The following is a 19,355-nucleotide window of genomic DNA, read 5'->3' as shown; positions in this document are numbered from 1 at the left end:
TACTGTGACAAGATGGCAGACAAATGGCATCTGTGCTGCACAGCGGTACTACGCAGGCCAAGTGAGAGCCTGCAGTTGCAGTAGAGCACCATGGGTATCCCCACCAAAATCATGGGCTGCCTGGACTGCAGCTGTCTGCGTACAGATAATGCCTGAGCATTGTTTCCACACTGGAAACTTACTGGCAGAACAATAGCAGCACTACTGCTGTGGTTACACTGATATGTGTTCCTCCTGCAGATATTTATTCCAGAATAACTCCAGCAGTCCATTCAAGGTAAAGGTACTTTATTTTAGGTGACAGAAATGGGTTAAAATATACATTTCACATGAAAACGTTTTTATTAACATCCTTTTTTTTTTTTTTTTCCTCCATACATGTTGTTGTGTATGATTTCTACCTGAAATAAAACATCTTCAGACGGATTAATAAAAAGAAATAACTTAGAATAAAGAACTTTTCAAACGAACTGGATAACATTAGATTGCATATACTCTGTTCACCTCCCTCCAGGGGCGGTTTCTTTGTCTTTAAACAAAACGAAAATGAAATGTAGCATGGACAGATGACATATTTGTTTAAATAAAGACCTTTATGCAAAAGATTTGTTTTGATTTTGCATCGTTGTTATTGTTCCCCAAGGGGCTGAGTTTTAGAATTCTAAATTATTATTTATATTCTTCAAACTGTTTTTGTTTTGTTCTAGGACAAGCAGTTTGTTGAACCCTTCTGCCAGTGCACCACTGTCCTCGTCATCACTGAACGTCACCCAGTGACTGGGCAGTTTCAAGTTTTCTGGATTGTGTGCTGCAGAAACTGCTGATGGTGCCTGGCTGGAGAGATGGCAGGAAGAATCTGTGTCCAGGTCCAAGAGATCAGTGTTCTTTGTGAGGGAGCTGCTGTCTGAGAGCAGAGGAGGCTGGCCTTCTGCTACAGCAGTTAATGCTGTGTTGGGTGCCATCTGTGTGCTTGTGTTATTTTCTTGGCTGGCAGAGAGCATAGGAGCTGTGAGGGCAGAGCTTGTGGGGGCGAAGTGAAGGACATCAGCATCCTGAGGCTGAGGGCAGCCGGGATTGTTGTTGTTGGAGTTGAGCATTAACTCTCTAAAAAGTGGGTGTTCACTGCTCTGGAGAACTTGCAGATGAAGAGCTGCAGGAGCAGACTTTTTTCTTCGTGGTGGCACCTTTGGGGTGAAGGATGAACTCTGGGGGGGCAGCACGTTGGCCTCAGCTGTGCTTGGAGAGAGGGGCTGCCTGTCACTGCTCCCCCTGCTCTCCTGAGGCTTCCCAGGTTGTGATGTTCTGGGCTTAGGGACTGGAGTAATCTTGGTCGGACTGAGAATAGCTGCATCTTCTAGGCAGGGCTCTGGCAAGCCAAAGGGATTCTGCAATGCCTGTTGGTCAAATCGCTCTTCTCTAGACACGGCCTGAGGGGGTGAAAACGAGTGGGAAATTTGAGAACTAACACGGTACCTTCTAGTGCAAGCTTTACTGATGGCATTGCTGAGAAAAGCTGACAGTACTAAAGAAAAAAAAAGCAGTACAGGAGAGGAGGCTTGACAGCACGGTTTGAAACTGTGCCTGTTTGGTTCTTCCTCAAGCATTATGCCTTGGACCACTGTCCAAGTGCCCTGTCTGACAGGGATCCTACAGCCCAGTTCACTCTGCATGAAAAATACTCCTCTTTCTGAGCATCTCTTTCTCATGTTAGAATTTAACTCCAGGCTGAATTAGGGACGTTCTGAAGAGTTATTTGTTTGTTACATCTCCCTGCTGCCTAGAATTATTTAAGCAAGAATGCATGAGGGCTAAATGAATAGGGCCATTAGCTCACACCTTTGGCTATATTCTGATACATAAGGTTGAAGGACTTCAGCTAAGCCAAGAAAGGGATTAAAGGCACTGGCAAGTCTCACTGATGCTAGGAACTAGCATCATGCTAGTTAAAAGTAAAGGCAAAATGCAATTCCACACTGATGTATTTGCTATTTAAAACTATTAGACAATCGGAGCCATGACAGTCCCAATCAGTGCTGCATACCTTGGCAATGCCTAGACAAAACTAGGAGTAACTACATCTAAGAGAACAGGCTCACAAACAGAAAAGCTGAGTAGAAGCCTCAGGTTCGTTTCCTCCCCTTTCTGACTGCCTCCAGTGTTTTTATGACCACACCCCCATTTCAGTGCCCGTCGACTAAGAACCGGGCGCTGTTTGAAGGTTCAGGCTTCAGAACAACTGCTTACCAGCTCCCCCACACACACCCTTTTTCTTTCCTTCACACCCGTGTAAGGCTACAACTTACATTTTCTATCTTGGCTCCGGCCCTTTGCAGAGCTGCTGGCCTCTTTGTGGTTGGAACTTTGGGTGGGGGGCGATGGGGCACAAGTGCTGGTCCTGCCTGTGGCCCCTGAAAGGACAGGGACTTTGTGATGCCGGGAGCAGGCTCGGGTTTGATGGACACTTGGTTTCGAGTTGGAGCAGGCTTCAGTGCATCCTCCTGCAATCCTGAAAAGCAAAATCAATCGTTGTCTTGGCAGCAAAGTAGTTTCTTTCACAGTCCTGTTTTCCAAACTGCGTGTGACTGAAGGGCGCAGTGCCCACGCCCAGTTTCAGGAAAACACAGACCTTTGTAATCCTACGTCTAGAATCAGAAAATGGCATTCTGTACACAGCAGTTAAAGAGAACCTTTTCTGTATGAAACAAACACTTGATGCCAACACAGCAGTGCTGCATCATCATTGGGCCAAGTGGGTTAAGCAGTGGCTGGGGCACCTAAGTACTGGGCTCAAGTCCTGAGCCTCCTCTTGCTCGGGTTCCCTGGATAAACAAGGTAACCACACTGAGTGCCTCCTGTAAGCAAAGAATTGCAAATGCTAACTAGAGTAGAGCACAAGCTATCAGAAGCAATGCTGACTAGACTGGTGTCCTTACCCAAGCTGATGAAATAGGAATTTCAGAATTAATGGGGAGTATTCCTGATTTCAAAGACAGATGTACAGCAGTCTCTGAGGAACAAACATCAAAATGCCATTATGATATTTCTAATTAAAGTGGACTATTCCACACTGCACTGTCTGTATTTACAAACAAAAGAGGTGGTGGTTCTCTTTAAGTGAACTGGTGTTCTCTTTGAGTGCACTGCAGGCTCAGGTTGTGCTCTCAAATCAATAATGTATTCTTTCTTCTTTATACAGCATCAACAGAAAGGGTCTCCTTGCAACTGCAGAGGGCATATTCACACAGCCTGAATTTCCTGCTTTGATTTGCCCCTGTGAAAACCTCTCATCTCCAGGGACTAGACAGACAGTCTACACACACAGCAGCCTTTCAACATAGGTATTCCAGATAAAGGTAGCACAAGCTTCTCTGTAGACAGCAACTATACTTGCTGTCCAAATGTGAATAAAATCCAGGTTATTTCTCCCAAAGCTGTATCTCCCCTGTAGCTCTGCTTGGAATAGTGAACATCACTATGTGGAGCAACAAATCTAACTCTGAGGTAACACAAGCAGTTGATTCCAGCTTTATCTTTTAAATTTTCAGACTAAATCTGGACATAAATAATCCAAATCCTCATAGTTAACAGGTTCTGCAACAAAATATACAACTTGAGTTACCTTTGAAAAACAAGGCCAGCACTATCAAAACTGACAACACTAAGCAAAAGCTTGCAAGAATATGCATGTCAGTGCTCAGCAGAGCCTCTGAATGGAAATAAATACACATGGGCTATGACAGCAGAAGGACAGATCCACCTGCAGAATTCTGTATTTAAAGATTTTTGCAAGTCCATTAGAAAGCTGGGCTCACCTCCTTTAGCTTCCATAAGACATCTGATAGCTTCTTCTGCTTCCTCAGCAGTGGTGGTTTTGATTTGCTTGACATTGTAAGGTTTACTTATTCCAGTCCGAACTTTAGGCTTCAATAAAAAACACAAAAATGAGTAACACTTGAGGAAATCATTTTTTCCTGTGTGCTTGTAACCTTAGGGCTAAGCTCACACACATGTAAAGCTCTGGTTTTGCCAGTGGCTGTCAGAAACCTATGTATTCTACCAAATTGGTGAAGAGCACTGGGCTTTTGTTATCAGCTGAGGAGACAGATAGCTATCTGCCACAGGCTCACCGGCTGCTGAGGGGCTCCAGGCAGCAGCTTCGCCGTGGCCAGGATGGAGCAGGTGGAGTGGCTTCCTGAAGAGAGGGAACCATCTGAGGAGGACTTTTTGCCTGATGTTCCAGCTGAAAGAGGAACAAAAATGGCTTGTTGCACTCAGTAACTTGCAATGGTAGGTTACTGTCTTTGAAACACGTTTGTGAGAAATGAAAGAGTCACTATCACTGGCTCCCTGCTCCTCCAAGTGATGGACACATTACGCAAGACCTTCCTGTAGAACATCAGAGACCTTGAATGCTTCTGCTGAGAGGAGCACACTTTGATCTAGGAGGAATAAACGGGCTGAAGCTGTTACTGCTTTAAGTCTAAGATGAAAAAACCTAACACAAATGAAACATTGAGCTGTTTCAGGAAGCAGTTTCTTAGTTATTCTTGCTTTCATTCAACAATTTAGTTATCTCAGCTGAGCATTAACTCTGCCTTTGAGGCACAGAAGTACTAACGCCAGCACTCATTTCTGTACAAGAGACTCAGAAATGAATGGAATAACAGTGAAGAACTCATCTTCCAACATCGAATCTGGCAGAGCCTTTCAATTAAGACTGAAAAAAATCCAAAGAGAGGATTTGGGGGCTGCAAAAACCAATATAGCTTGTGTCACACAGAAGATGTCACACAGGAGACTGAGATTGTTATCTGGATTTAGCAATCGGCATTCATCCAGAAACAGCCATAAGAACATGAGCAGTGCAGCACTGATGGATGACCTCTTGGGTGAATAGAGCACAGGTAAACAGCATCACTCTCCCCAGTCCTTCACTGAACACAAAAGCAAGCAAGAGCTGCTTGCAAAGTAGAAAAGAACAAGTATTTTGTCAAAGCTTTTAAAAAGAAGATAACAATTAAGTCAGACTTACTAAGCCAGCAGGCATAAATAATGGTATTTCTTGTGACAAAGTGGCCGATCAACTTCTGAGCTGAGTGATGAGTTAGTTAGTACTGTCATTCCATCCTCACTAAAGCATGGGGCCTTTCGCTAAGGAGTGTCTGTCACCTTAAAAACAGACTTCCCCCATTGCTAGCTGTGGCCATATTCAGACTGAAACAGGCTGGGAAGCAAACAAAGCAGCAGTTTGATATTTCAGAACAATACCCTTTCCTTTGTCGCCCAGAAACGGCAGGCAAAACTGTTCAACTGAGACCAACACGATGTTAAGGAAAGTTAAACTCACCAGGAGGAGGAGGCCTCTGTGGGGGCTGGAGTGGCCGAGGCCTGTTAGGGACAGACAGAGACCTGCCTGGAGACCGGTGGTGACGCTCCCCACTTGCCTCCAGCTCCTGCTTCAAATCAACCAGGTCTGCATCATCTGGGGAAATTTTAGAAAAGATCTGTGTCAGACACTGGCGAGCATGCACCAAATCTGAGCCATCTGTATAGAGGCAATGGTGAATAGCAATCCTGAGGTATCACAGCAACAGCACAGGGCTTCTTTCATCCTGTTTGTTCCCCTGGAATAGCTCCCTGCTCCCACCTGAGAAAACATCTACCCACCCTTCTGTCAGATGTTTCCCTCTCTCCTTTTCCAGCATTTGTTGCTGCTGACAGATTGCCTGCATCCCATTTCAGGGTTCCTGCTCACCTTGTTACACTGAGAGCTTTTCGCAGGCACACTTCAGTGACCTGGCATCATTCAAACTGAGGCACAGCAGCCACGGTAACGTGAGTCATGATTAATTCCTTACTCTTCTCTCCTGAAGGCCACAATTCCTTCTGATGATTAGGCAACCTTCCTTGCTCAGAACTGTTTTCGTGCCACAGAAAGGTCTGTCTGAATCACTCTGTCATCACATCTCTCTGCTTTCCAGCAACATTTCATTACAGCTACACATGCCTCAATGCAATAGACTTCAAATGCACCTCAAATGACTGAGCTATTGCAGTTTCACCCCACCTTAGCCTCTCTGATAGCTGGGGAGGAGTAGAGATGGCTTCCAGCTCCGAGCCAACCACACTGGGGTCGGCTTTCACATCAGTACCTCCTCTCCCTGCCCCACCATGCAGCAATAGCCTCTAGGGCTCCAGAACACGCTGCGTTTAGTTTTGTCCCTGTGGTTTGGAGAAGAGGGGGAAGAAACTGACAAACAGCAGTCTCTCCTGCTTTAAGGCATTCTTACACGAGTTCCTGTTTTTCAGAAAGTTGTGCTCTCCAGGGAATGCTGAGCTACCTCACACTTTCCTGCTCCCACTCAGCACCAGATGGCATCTGCAGAGACACAGCCTCCAATCTGCCCAGCCTGCCCCCCTTCCATTTTCAGTACTTCTAAGCAACAGATAAGGCCTCATCAGTATGATCTGAATTGCCACACTGTGGCAATTTCCATCTGTGGCTAAAGACACGGCTGGAAATTCTGGCAGTAATGTTGAGCACAAGACAAAAATCAGCCACTTCCACTCTATCCCTCCTGCTTAAAAGACTGCTGGGCTTTAGCGATGGCTCTCAGGAACATGAATTTTGTGAGGCTATAGCGTTCTGACCTCAGAAACACACAGGCATGCTACTGTGCTCCTCTCCTTGGTTTCTGTCTGCATCCAGCTATTGTGGGTGAAAAGAATGTCTGCAATTCTCTGTAGCACAATGAATCACCACATCATAGGCCAGAGGTGTTCCAAGTCCTCATAGTACAAAGTGACTGTTTTCTCTGTATTTAATGACAGATTGCTTGTTGGTTCAGGGCTGTTTCTGGGTCTGCCCACACACTGCATACAGCATACAGCTTAAGGTGGGTCAGAAAGCTCTATCTCACAGCTTGGGACATCTGTCTGGGTAAACTTAGGAATTTCATTTAATCTTTATGACCTCTGCTTCTGACTCAGCCTTTAAAGGCATTAGAGTTTTCACTCTTATGTCAGATTTTCTTCTGTGAGAGTGCAGGAAGAGCTTCTGAATCACCTGATGATGGCACTGAATTGTTAAGATGTGACCCAGCCTGTCTGCTTGGCCACTGAGCCCTGTCCTAACCATGTGCCAATGTAATAAGGCCACCAGTGTGGCTAGCTCTTGCTGCAGTTTGTAGCAGCACTCTCTTCATAGCTACAGCTTCACCTTACAGAGTAATTTCATAATAATGCATAAATGCCAAGTGACCAGAAAACAGAACAGCATATTTGCAAAGCTATGAAAGAATGAACGTAGCTGTAGTATGAACCTCAGCTTCTTCAAAAATAAATAAAATAGAAGCAAAGGAGAAATCTTAGCCTTCTGAAGTCAGTTGTTTGAATACAACTTTTTGAACACCCCAGCTTACTCCAGTCTGTGCTGCCTCAGCTATTGCTCAATGGACAGAACACAGCTCATCACCAAATCAACAGCAATCCTTGGATTTGATTTTGCTCTGGCCCTCACTAATAAGGAAATAAGGTACAGGTGATTTTGTATTGTACAGCACCAAGGCATAAAATATCAAGTGGATAAAAAGATAAATAATTAATTATGACTCTAAAAGGAAGCTGGCATTTCTCAGCACTACTACCTTGCCCTGGGCTGGAGAGAAGTAAGATCCAGCTTTATTATTTGTATGGCTGCATTGCCTGAGGGCCTTGGTTACAAGCTCAATAGTTTTTGAGCACCACATAAACACATACCAAAAAGATAATCATCATCTTTGAAAGACCTATAATCAAATATAAATAGAGAACAAGTGTTCAGGTCTTACTTAAGGAACATACATAATTTACCTTTATACAGCCGTGGGTTTTGTCCAGATTTGGATGAAAGATGTCCACAAACATCAGGCAAATATTCGGCTGTGTCTGCTTCCAGGTTTTGACACAAAGCATCATCTAAATACTCATCTTCATCCTCCACTATATCACCTGAATTAAAATATTAAATAACAAAGACTGAATGAGGAAGTACATAAATGAATTGAGGCTCCTTTTGCAATACATGGTTCATTACAGTTTGTTTCTATTCAGACAACTGTACCACACACTGGATTTGCTAACATATTTTGTTAATGCTACACTGATAGGTCAATCTTAGCAATAGTTCTCTGCCCAGGCAAGGTGCTGGGTTGCAATTTTATTTACAATCCTCTTTTTAAGCATTGTGGTTTCATTGCAGTTTAAAATACAATTGACGCTGGTACTCTGTGCTCTATGCAATCAAAGCCAGCAAAGCAACTTAGCTTAGAAACCTGCTTACCTTCTGAGTCATAGTCCAAACTTGAGAAGTCAAAGTTTTCTTCCAAAAGACAGGAATTTGCAGTGGGAGACATGGGGACAACACTGTCCCGTTTCCGAGCAATTTCTTCCTGAAGTCCCTTCAGCCAGTCCTTAGTTTTGGGACGGATCTTCACTGCTCTGCCTCTGACCTAACACAAACAATTATTTCCCCTTTGCTGAGCAATGACACAAAAGGAGAGTGCCTGAACAGATAAGCATACATTGCTGACTGCTTGTAAGTGATAGAACTGAAGCTTCGTCTTAGAAGATAAACGAAAAGGAAGCATACTTCATACACTCATAACAACTTTCCAGACTGTAATGATACTCTTGAAAGAAAATAAGCTTCAAAGCTCATTAGGAGATGCTACTGCATTTGGGGGGTTACTTGAGAAAGATGTGAAGCATCAGCTAGCATCAAAATGATACTGTGATATTCATAATGGAGTGGGAGGGTTCCTTTTTTTAGTCAGTAGCTTTAAAACATACAGAACCTCGTTACCTGCTGCCATCTGTAAGGAGACTCTGCTCAGAAAATCACAGATATGAGAGCCAATGTACTGATTGATAGTTGATACAAAGATTAAGACTGCACCTGATTTTACATGTTACTCCATGACATTTAGGGGAACAGGTATCCAAAATAGCAGCTTTGGCTGTATTAGTAGCTTGGAAAGTTCTTGACTTCGGCTCCTAGCCCCTTCACACGTTGCACACATACAGCAGTGTTTGGCTCTGTGCTATACATTAGATCAATGAAATGAGCCAATTTAGAAGATAAAACTCCAAATATGAAAGAAGAACAACAGTTAAATCCATTACTTCAGTGTTGAGTTTACAGTGCAGCTCCACGCAGTCAGCAAAATGAGAGGGCTGATGAATTGTAGTGTATATGCGTAGGAAGGAAAAGCAAGGGACGAGAATATAAACACTTACAGCTAATGCTGCATTTGCCTTAGAGGGCAATGAATCATATTCCAGTCTGGGAGAAGGAGTTTAGTTGGTACACTTTAGGGAAACAAAAATCTCTATACAACAATCTTGAGCATGCTTTGGCGACAGTATAAAATCAGTTTCTAGAGCTTCAAGTGCCAAAGCAATGACCAAGTCCACGTATTCTGCAGTGGTATTACAAGGCCAGTTCCTAAGCACTGCTTAAGAGTTCCAAGAAAAGTTACTTCCTGCCCTCCTGAAACAGAAATATTGTATTAACATTAAGAGCTTCAGCAGCTGTGAAAGCCAAGGACTTGGTGAGCACGAAGCTTCTTTAAAATTAGATTACTTGATTTAGTTAGAAATTTAATACTCTCATCTCATTCTAAGCAACTACTTTTGGGAAATCTGGTAGGGGATTGTTGTGTGAGTTGGTCTTACTTTGATGCCATCTATATCCATAACGCGAAGTGCTGACTTGCTGTCTGCAAACGTTACCAGCATTTGACCTTCACTGATCCTAGTGAAAAAAGACAGAGAGAAAACGGTGCACTTCACCAATGAATAAAAAGCCTTAAATGCAACCACGGCCATTTTGTAGAACCATTTATTTGGTTTTAGCTTTATTTTACTCATAACTACTTTTAGGGGAAGAGCAAGTGATCTACAAATCCCAGCTGAGCTCTTTCCCTTCTCCTCCTCTGTGTGACTCCAGCAACACAGCCACTACTGGGTCATCCCTGAAGAAGGGATGTACAAACATCTCGGCAATTGTTGGCAGGATATCCAGTCCAAAAACTGTAGTCCCTTACTACTTCCCTTGGCTCTGCATATTCCTCCTCAACCTCAGAGGACACACAACGTCACAAAGATTTGTGCATCGTCAGCCTGACTAGTGAGTGTGAAAGAGTGCTGGAAGAGAGCACATAGTCTCCTCAGGGGAAGTGAAGCGTGGACAGAGGAACAGCCAGCAGAAGCAGAGCACCTAAATGAGGCTTTGACTATTTCTTCAGCAGGCTGACACGAAGGAAAAGATATCCAAAACATAACTATTTCATTTCTAATGAAAAATTCAACATATAACAATGGAACTTCATGTGCTGCTTTCTAACACAAAATGAATTCTGTCTGGATATAAAGGGAATTGCTAGTCTGTGTTTTTGAATAGATGACACAACACCTCAGACCCCAAATGTACCTGACCAGAACAATAGTGCCATAATCCTCAAACATCTGCATAAGTTCTGTACGCAGGTCCTCAGGAAAATCATTTTTCTCTTCTGGCACTGGTGATAGCAGATTCACCACTACTGTGGCATCCAGTGGTCCCTGGAAAGATGAGACTTCCCGGAAAACACTCTCACGAGCGCCTTCATTAACTTCCTGGACCTCCACTTCTACGATAGCTAACACAGGCCTACAAGAAATAAAGAAGATAATGCTTATTTAAAATTAAAATCAACACTGTCCAATAGGAAATGCTTATAAAAAAAACTCAAAACAATCCTATACATCTATGGTCATTTTTAACTCCACAGTGTCAAAGTTCATTACAAATATTCTGTTAATCACTTCCTTCTCAGGAAAACGAGGCTTATTATGTATGCTCTACACAGAAACAGAAGCAGAACAAATTATTTAAGGTCTCACAGTAAGAAAGCACTGTGGTGGTAATACAGCCTGGAAGTTTGGAATCTGGTGGATTGCTTCGTTTCTCCTATAATGGAAAATCATGCCTTGAGCACTCTTAGTTGTATTTACCTTAATTAGCTGAGTATAACAGTGGGACACACCACAGACAAATAACACTTCTGTGCAGCACTTCTGGCAAACCCCCAGTCTAAAATTACCAACTTTGCTCATTTTTAACTAGCTGTCTCCCAGAGCCCCTGCAGAATGGGAAGGCAATCTATTCTGCTCGGCATGGCCACATGAATATGCCTGTCTTCCAAAAGGACAAGGTCCTCTAAGGGTTCAACGTGGCAATGAACAGAACAGAATATAACAGACTGAAGAGACCTTCAACAAACATCTAGTCTGAGTGCCTGACCACTTCAGGACTAACCAAAATATTATGAGGGCATTGTCTAAATGCCTTGAGTGCTGACAGGCCTGGACATCAACTATCACCCTAGGAAGCCCATTCCAGTGTTTCACCATCCTCGTGGTAAAAGAATGTTTCCTAGCATCCACCCTGAGCCTCTCATGGTGCAGCATCATGCCATTTCATCATGACTAGGGAATAGAGCTCAGCACCTCTCTCTGCACTTCACCTCCTCAGAGAGCTGCAAAGAGCAAGAAGTTCACTTCTTGGCTGCCCCTTCTCCAGACTGGACAGCCCAGGTGTTTATTCTCAGTCTCTCCTCATAGGACACGCCTTCCTGCCCCTTTCACCAGATTTGTTGCCCCCCTTTGGAGGTTAACAAGGGCCTCAATGTCCTTTTCATTTTGACATAATGACATATGTTTGCTACATAGCAATATAATTAGTCAACACCACAAACTTGCTTCTTGAGCAGTTTCTTGCATATTACCTCTCTGTGCATTAGATCTAAACACAACTGGGAAAGATGTCTGAAAGAACAAAGCTTGTTCTCTATGGATGCCATCTACATTCTCGGAACTTCACCACCCGCACATGCACACAGAGTAGTAACTGGAAAGGCTGCTTCTAATTGCTTCAGAATTGCTATTTCTTACTTGCAAGAGAATAGGCATTACCAGAGTGTATGAATGCAACAAAAGCCAAGATAGAAAGGAAAAAGAGAGGGGAAAAATGCAGAGGAAATATTAGCTATTTCTTTAAGCACTGTGAATCATTATGCATTTCCATATGTCACAGAGATATAGCCAAGCCTTTTTTCTAGCACAAACCTTGGGAAATGCTGACTGTAATCTTTTTACAGTTGAGTTTGCTGAAATAGAAAACCAACGTACAAGAGTCATGTTTTACAGATTGCATCCTCAGGGTCCTGTAAAATGAGTGCAGCAGTTCCACTGTGCTTTGTGGAACACGGCAACGTCACAGCCTTGACACACAGTTGGTTGCACGAGGTATATTCTCTCATTGCTAGAGGGATACAGTACAGTCCTCACTATGAGGAGCACAGAGACAGCTGCTGTGGATCACTGAGCAGCACTGCAGCGAGCAGCAATACCATACTGCTTCCAGAGGGCATGAATGGGTGTGAAGAAGATATTATGAGTACAAGGGCACTTCCAAGGCATACTTATTACAGAATTTGTTTCAGAGAAGTGAAGTAGTGACAAGTTCAAGGAAGAAAGGTCATTTATATCCCCAAAGAGAAGTTAATGATATAAAATTACAGAGTAATAGAATCCTTACAGTTGGAAGAGACCTTTAAAGGTCAACTAGTCCAGCTCCTCTGCAATGAGCAGGGACAGCCAGAGGCACTGCTCTTTGTTTTAACCTCCATCTCCAATCTCCATTTCTAACGGCAGCCCATAAGTTTAAGTTTTTCCCTGAAGAAGTCACACTTGGCCCTACATACACAACTTACACCTCTCCTGGCCACACTGTCCCACCTTCCTCCCCCCCACAGCAAGCTGAGTAGGAGGCCATGAAAGCAGCCTGTTTGGGTACTGGAGCTTTCCAAAAATGAAGAGATAGAAAGCTCTAAAGTTTCTATCCTTGTTGCTGCAACTTATCCAGCTCTTGCTGAGATTACAGTGCAGCAGAAATCAACACAGTGTGAGTGATATTTTCCACCATAGTAAACATCCCACCATGAGGAGGAAAGAAAATAAATGTAACAAACCACCAAAGAGGAACCAAAGAACAACAAAAAATACTCCACATTAGGGAACAGAAATTAAGTGTGCACTGTCTGCTACAATTAGCTCTGAAGGTATGACACATTCAGTATGACACATACTAGCCTTGCAGCACTTCTGATTATTTGCTTAGGAATTTACCTGTGATCAGATGCTTGTAGCTCTGCTCTCCCGTAGTACATCAAGGCTCCAGGGGTCCAGGTGTGTCTGACTTTAGTTTCTGCACTCAGATCACTGTCTAGCAGATTAATCTCTCCAGCTGTGCAGCACAAAACATCATTTCAAACTCACTTTAAGCTGTTTTTACCAACAGTGAAGAGATAGTTTGTTAGGATATACATCACAGACCCTAGTAGTGAGACTTGTTATGTTGTTACCAGTAAAATGTCAACCTGAATGTCACTCAAGTCATCTGCACAATCTGGGTTGATCAAGGGTTATATCAGCATTTTTCTTTCTGCACTCCTTCTAAGCATGGAAAGATACAGTATTTGTGAAATATACTGAACAGTATGCACAGAATGAAAAGAAAGGGGAAAGGAACCTCCAAATACTTTTGCTGTAATGCATTAAGGTGACAGAAAGTGCTCCAGACATTATGCTAGAGTGGGGTATTACATCACTGTCAGTAACAGTAAAGTTTTTAGGTCACTTTTTGGGCTAATGGATAACTATTTCTTGCCTGCAGACTTGGAAATGAATTAATATGGAATATGGCAATTCTCCCTAATTACTAACACTGGGCTGCAATTTCTTCCTAGAAAGCAAATCGTCCTCTAGCCCAGAGCTGGGAAAATAAAAAAAAGAAGAAAAAAGGCAAGGGAACAGAATTAGAGCTGAGACGCAGAAGAGGAGCTGTATCACCTGCAGAAAAGGAGAGGAGCTATGGGAGCTATGGTGACAACCTGATTAGAAAAGCTTTGCAGGGCAGGGGCCTACCTACAAGCTCTAAAACAAGGAAGCTGCAAGGAATTACTCCTTCATACTGTGGGCTCCTGGAGACCTGCTAAATGGAGCACACATAGAACACGGGATCTATCATCTCAAGTCCTCCCAGGCACTAGTCTTTCCATGCAAAATAAAGAGTGTGCTTTGAAAACGCTGAAGGGTTTTCTTTCTTCTGAAATAAAGAATATTACTATGTCTCCTACAGTTCTTCTTTCCCAGATTACATGAATATAAATGGTTTAAGCTCTTCATTTTACTTTTTCTAAACCCAAGTAAGTGTGAATAAATCTACATCACACTGACATGTACTTTCTGATTGCTGTAGATTTGCTTTGTAGTTTTCACACTTACTCATGGTATGACTATGAACATTACTAAGGCACAAGAAGATACAGAAAAGTGCATACTCAGCTACTGAAGACAAGACAAACAACAATCCATCATTTATCGCACAGGAAATTTATTTGGAGTAATAATTCTGCCAAAAATAAGAAAATAGCTTCTGGATTATCACAGGTGGGTTGCTGTCAGTTTCTCAGCTATCTCCTAGCACCTTTTCAATCCGTAGCATGAAGCCTTTGTTCACCCACTCAAGAATTAAGGGCTGTCTCTGCGGGTTATTCCAATGAAGCTGAAATACATCTGCTTTAGCAAAGACACTGAAATTTGAATACGTCTAAATGACACATCCAACTCTTGGAGCCCTGAATTCCCAAACTCCCTCTCTTTACATGCATTCTAGATCAAAATGAAATTTGAAATTTTGAAATAAGGAAGGAGAAAAAAATCCTACTCACCTGTTTTTTCAAAAGGCAATTTCTTTCTCCACCAAAGAACTCTGTCAGTCCAAGCCGGGGTTCTGCACTTGTCACTTGTATCATAAGCCTCCGACCCAACATCATACTTATATGTTGGTCCAAAATTAATAGTTCCCTCGTGGAAGTCTTTAAAAATCTGTGGAAAGATGTACCATCTCTTTGATCGAGTTACAGATGAGGTAAGTGCCACTGTGCTCTACCAACTTTTTTGTGAATAAACAACATTCTGATCCTTAAACAAATTACTACTTTCACGTACTATAAATAAACGTCTGAGAATGCAACTTTTCTCTCTCTCAAGGAATTAGATCAGGCCAATCTGCTATTCAAGAAAACAACAACTTCAAAGCATAAACAAATAAGACACACTGTCTTACTTTTCCACTAGATTTCTGCTGCTGTAGTTGATCAAATTCCAGAAGAGTTTTCCAATCCTGACGTTTGAGAAAATAAAAGACTTCCTCATATGTTAGATCAATGCGATAGTTAAAATCACCACACCAGAAGACGTAGTCATGAGAGAACACATTCCGTCCCTAGTTTAGAGAATACAGTTAATGTTAAATCACATTTAGGAAAGCAACTTTAAAATGAACTGAAATATACAATGGGGGCTCTGTGAATTACTAAATACCTGATCACATACCTCCCATATCCTACTTACTAAAATCCATTTAAAAAAGAACTACCTCCTTCACTGTCTTTTGCATCCCACTGAGATTGCATTTTGTAAACAAGAGCATCAGATTTTGCACCCTGTTTTCTGAAGGCGTGTCTAAGCTGAGACCTCTGTTTTAAATTCACAATTTGGCTGAATGTATGAATATAAAAGAAAAATACATTTGTTTTCGTAACACATTTCACACACATACATTTACTTATTCCAAATAAAGCACAAGATGTACTGCACATACCAAAGCACATTCACAGTAACAAAGGTCTTGATGAAGAATGAGCTCCAAAATAGACCTTAGGTACACATTACCATAATTTTGGAAAAGTACTGAAATAAAACATTACTAGAAATTCACTCCACCCCTATGTTTAATATCCTAAATTCTATCCAGTCATTTCCTTTTAGTCATGCTACAAACCTCTGAAGCCCTCTAAAAGCCTGTAAAACAGCTGCAGCTGTCATAGCACTAGAGGGCACTCTGTATATGTATTTTTCACACAAGGTACATTTAGTTACTTTTAAGTGTAGAGGACTATTATGAGGCATTACAAAGAAAAACTACACCACAAGCACAAATTTATGGCTGTATAGAACAGATATGATATGCAGGATTTGCAAACCGTCAATACATTTCTTACATAAGACACAACTAATTAATATGCTGCATGTGCCAAGCCTCTAAACCTTGCAAACCATAGGGTGTTAAAAATTTACACTTTGCAACCTAAACGCCATTTCCTGCTGTCTAAACAGAATACACGGACTGGTCCATTCCCTCTGTGGTTTAGGATCTTTCCCAAGAGGTCTAGAGAAAATACTGTAGAAATTAAAGCAACCAACGTTATGGAAAGCAACAAAGCACTACTACCATATCTCACAGGTTACTTGGCCTGAGGCGATAAATGTAAAATAGAACACTAAAGTGATTGATTTGACAACCTTCAGAGGAAAAATTATTCATACAGACTAATAAATAGTGCCTGCTTGCCATATTCTGAGAAAAGACAGGAGTTCCTCAACAGTGACACATTCAAGAGGACACAGTGAGAGAAATGGAGCGTACCTTATCAGTCACCTAGAACTGATACATCACACCCAAGCAGAAGCAGCTAAGGCACTGATGCGCTGAGCAGTAGGGATGGTCTTTGAGGAATCCCTGCTAGCTAGTGCCAGCAAGACCTATGCTCTCTGAATGCAACCCCAGTCACCTAGAAATCATCCCCAAGGCCTCACAGATTTGTCAGTTAAGTCACACTGTCCTGAAAGATCCACTTGAAAACTATTCAAAGGCCGTGACTTTTTGAGCGCTGCAACCACTATATTTTTGCCATGTATAGAACTTCTGTACAAGTGCATTATTGGATACTAAAGAACACAAAGACAACATAAAGACAGAGTCTTTACCTCCCACGTTTTCAGCACATGTACACCTACTCTTACCATTGGGAAGCTGAGTTTCTGTGTGATTTCTTTATAATCTTCATTCCGCTCCTTCACCTGAGTCTGCCCAGCAGTTAAGTGACTGCATATAAAGCAAAAACTGGTACTATAGAACTGGAAACGGATGCTCACTGCCCCTTTATTTCCAGCCTTTCCTCCCATTCCTGTCTTCACAGTGTCTATTGCCACGTCCCTGTATGGAAAAAAAAAGCAAAAAAGGAAAAAATAATAGAAAGATGAGAGGAAGGAGTTGCAGGGACAAGAACTCAATTAACTTTGCAACATAAAGGAAAAATCCGTTTACGGTGCTGTGACTCTTCCCCTCTGCAAACGGAGGCCTGTATAGAAAGCCTGCTGCCATTAGGCACATCTTTCAGATTGTGACCCCTCTTGACCCTTCACGTACTTATGTTTCAAATGAAGTATTATAAGACAGTATAGATGTAAAAATATTTGAAATTATTTTCCTCCCTCTTGTTGACCTGGCAAGTAATATAGGAAGAGGTTATTTCTGAAATAGTGGGAACTTCTGTGGGATATGTGTTTCAAGTTTACCTCTATCATGATCCTAGAGACATTAACTAATGTTACAACTACATTCCCTTTTATACTTTTGACCACATAAGAGTCTGTTTTTCAGACAGATAGGAATTCACACTACACACTGACACCATCTCTGTGGTCCTAAAATAAGTTCTGTTCTATTGACAAATTACTTAGGTCCTCCACATGTTTAATTACACAATATTTCAACGTCACGATTAGCATACACTTAAGCATTTTCCTAATGAAAGATGACTCGTTTGGCAAAACAGACCACCTGCCTACAGGAAAATTCCTCTCAGATTGCCAGTCTATTTCAAGAATAAACCATGCTTGTCTGATCAGATAAGCAAATGATGAGATCATTGTTGTAATCAACTCCAGTACCATGTACGTCCTTCCCATTGAGAAAATTTCCAGACAGAAGTCAAGCAGCTCTAGACAAGAATATCAGCTTTAAGTAAGGGACTGGGGGAAAACATCAAGTCCTGTTCGGCCTCCTGCCAGGCACTGATGATCTGAAAAAAGGAAGACATTACAGGTTCTCCCTGTTTTTCTCTTTTTTCCCCATTCTTTCTGCCCTCCTATCTTTTTACTCTTTGTTGTCCTCTTTTCCTGATCTCAGAAAGCCACCAGAAAAGATGCCCTCAAGGAGACAAAAAAGGACCATCACTGTTTTCTGTGAGAAGCTGGGTTTCGAGTGCTCAGAAAGAAGCAGGGTTTCAGTCTTTTCTCTTTAAGTAGTTCTCCTTTTCTGCTTCCTGACTATCCAATTGCTGACTGATATTTATCTAACTACCATTCTTAGCAAAGGTTATGTTGAGGTAACCTACTGCATGCTTGTATTTCTTCATTCCTTTCAGCACTCTATAAGCTTCTGCCATTCTCTCATTTTATTTCTCTATTCTCTGACTTCTGTCTTAATCTCTTCAATCTCTGTTAAGTACAGAATCTTTTTTGCACTTCCAAGCATCTTCGTTTTCCTTTAATAGGACATGTGAAAAGCTACACAAGCACATAGGTTAGATTTGATTATGCACATATAACATATAGCGACACATTAGCATTAAATAATGAACTCAGTCACTACAATCAAACCCTTCCCTTTTTCCCAAGTTTTGGAGGGCTATATCCAACTCCTAGCAGTTTGACAGTCACTCTAGGCTTTAGGACAAAAAGATGCCCAAGGATAGATTCAGCTAACTACTCATTTCCTACCAATTTACACATAGCTGGTACAATTCTTGCCCATGGCAAAAGCAATTTAATGCACTAAACCCTGCGGCTTGATACTCTTTCTTTTTTTAATAAAAATGAGAATTTTCTAGGGGCAAGAAGAGTTTGGTTGGACACCAGGGATATAGCTCTGCACTATCCTAACAAGGCACATAGTTCTCTTCCTGGTGACACCTTGTAGTGTCAAATATTTAATGGATACTAAAATATCAATGGGAAAAATTAACTCTCCCTCTAATTCCTCTTCCCAACTTTTCCGCCATTCTTTTCAAGTCCGGAACCATGTCTGTTCTGCACAGAACTAGTAAGGATAGGGCTAGAAAGTAAAACCTGTCCTTCAGGCAGAAACAGGCACTTGTCTTCACTAGATGCACAGAATACTCTTGGACATTCTGGGTCGGGTCATTCATTTCCCAAACAAGGTGTTACACCCTGAGTGCCCACACACAGAGCGTGCCTGGATTCCTTGCTGAGCTGGAAGAAGACATATTGAGCTGGTCCTTGGGCTTCTCAAGAGGACAGACTAAATTACTGCTGACTGAAGATATGTCTCTCCCACTGGAATTCAGGTTTGTACTATTTCCACCAAGCTGAAAAATCACTCCCGCTCTCTCTGGTCAAACTCC

General features: G+C 42.1%; 1 protein-coding gene across 1 annotated transcript in view; it reads right to left on the bottom strand.

Annotated features, from left to right (window-relative positions):
- Positions 1 to 271: 271 nt before the first annotated feature.
- Positions 272 to 19,355, bottom strand: part of SYNJ2 (synaptojanin 2) — a 57,829-nt gene continuing 38,745 nt past the window's right edge. Inside the window, exons 15-27 of the mRNA XM_065732824.1 lie at positions 16,951 to 17,143; positions 15,212 to 15,370; positions 14,814 to 14,970; positions 13,210 to 13,327; positions 10,472 to 10,690; positions 9,715 to 9,793; positions 8,321 to 8,489; positions 7,852 to 7,989; positions 5,348 to 5,482; positions 4,128 to 4,240; positions 3,813 to 3,921; positions 2,304 to 2,506; positions 272 to 1,427 (exon numbers count right to left, since the gene is read on the bottom strand). Of these exons, the coding sequence (XP_065588896.1) occupies positions 654 to 1,427; positions 2,304 to 2,506; positions 3,813 to 3,921; positions 4,128 to 4,240; positions 5,348 to 5,482; positions 7,852 to 7,989; positions 8,321 to 8,489; positions 9,715 to 9,793; positions 10,472 to 10,690; positions 13,210 to 13,327; positions 14,814 to 14,970; positions 15,212 to 15,370; positions 16,951 to 17,143 (2,566 nt within the window). The 3' untranslated portion in view covers positions 272 to 653. The remainder of the gene's footprint in view (positions 1,428 to 2,303; positions 2,507 to 3,812; positions 3,922 to 4,127; positions 4,241 to 5,347; positions 5,483 to 7,851; positions 7,990 to 8,320; positions 8,490 to 9,714; positions 9,794 to 10,471; positions 10,691 to 13,209; positions 13,328 to 14,813; positions 14,971 to 15,211; positions 15,371 to 16,950; positions 17,144 to 19,355) is intronic.

This window comes from Cyrtonyx montezumae, unplaced genomic scaffold (genome assembly GCF_038088225.1).
Source record: "Cyrtonyx montezumae isolate F1298 unplaced genomic scaffold, pur_monq_1.0 scaffold_0, whole genome shotgun sequence".
Classification (NCBI taxonomy): domain Eukaryota; kingdom Metazoa; phylum Chordata; class Aves; order Galliformes; family Odontophoridae; genus Cyrtonyx; species Cyrtonyx montezumae.
Note: the sequence above shows the minus strand (reverse complement) of the source record. Positions and strands in the feature narration are given on the sequence as shown.